General features: G+C 60.5%; 1 protein-coding gene across 1 annotated transcript; it reads right to left on the bottom strand.

The window, feature by feature from the left end:
- Positions 1 to 10: 10 nt before the first annotated feature.
- LOC107185236 (myosin-7) lies at positions 11 to 259 on the bottom strand (the record flags this gene model as incomplete). The annotated part of the gene is made up of 1 exon (XM_015572887.1): positions 11 to 259. A coding segment is annotated over one exon (249 nt), but the record flags the coding sequence as incomplete, so codon positions are not given.
- Positions 260 to 263: the final 4 nt, after the last annotated feature.

Genomic DNA, 263 nt, shown 5'->3' with positions numbered 1-263 from the left:
CCAGCCGCACCTGGTAGGTGAGCTCCTTGATGCGCCGCTCACTCTTCCTCATGCCTTTGACTGACTCCACATTGCGCTTCTGCTCGGCCTCCAGCTCATTCTCCAGCTCCCGCACCCGGGCCTCCAACTTCTGCAGCTGCTTCTTGCCGCCCTTGAGGGCGATCTGCTCAGCCTCGTCCAGCCGGTGCTGCAGGTCCTTAATGGTCTGTTCCATGTTCTTCTTCATGCGTTCCAGGTGGGCGCTGGTGTCCTGCTCCTTCTTC

The sequence above is a fragment of the Myotis davidii genome, unplaced genomic scaffold (genome assembly GCF_000327345.1).
Source record: "Myotis davidii unplaced genomic scaffold, ASM32734v1 C61491763, whole genome shotgun sequence".
Lineage (NCBI taxonomy): Eukaryota > Metazoa > Chordata > Mammalia > Chiroptera > Vespertilionidae > Myotis > Myotis davidii.
Note: the sequence above shows the minus strand (reverse complement) of the source record. Positions and strands in the feature narration are given on the sequence as shown.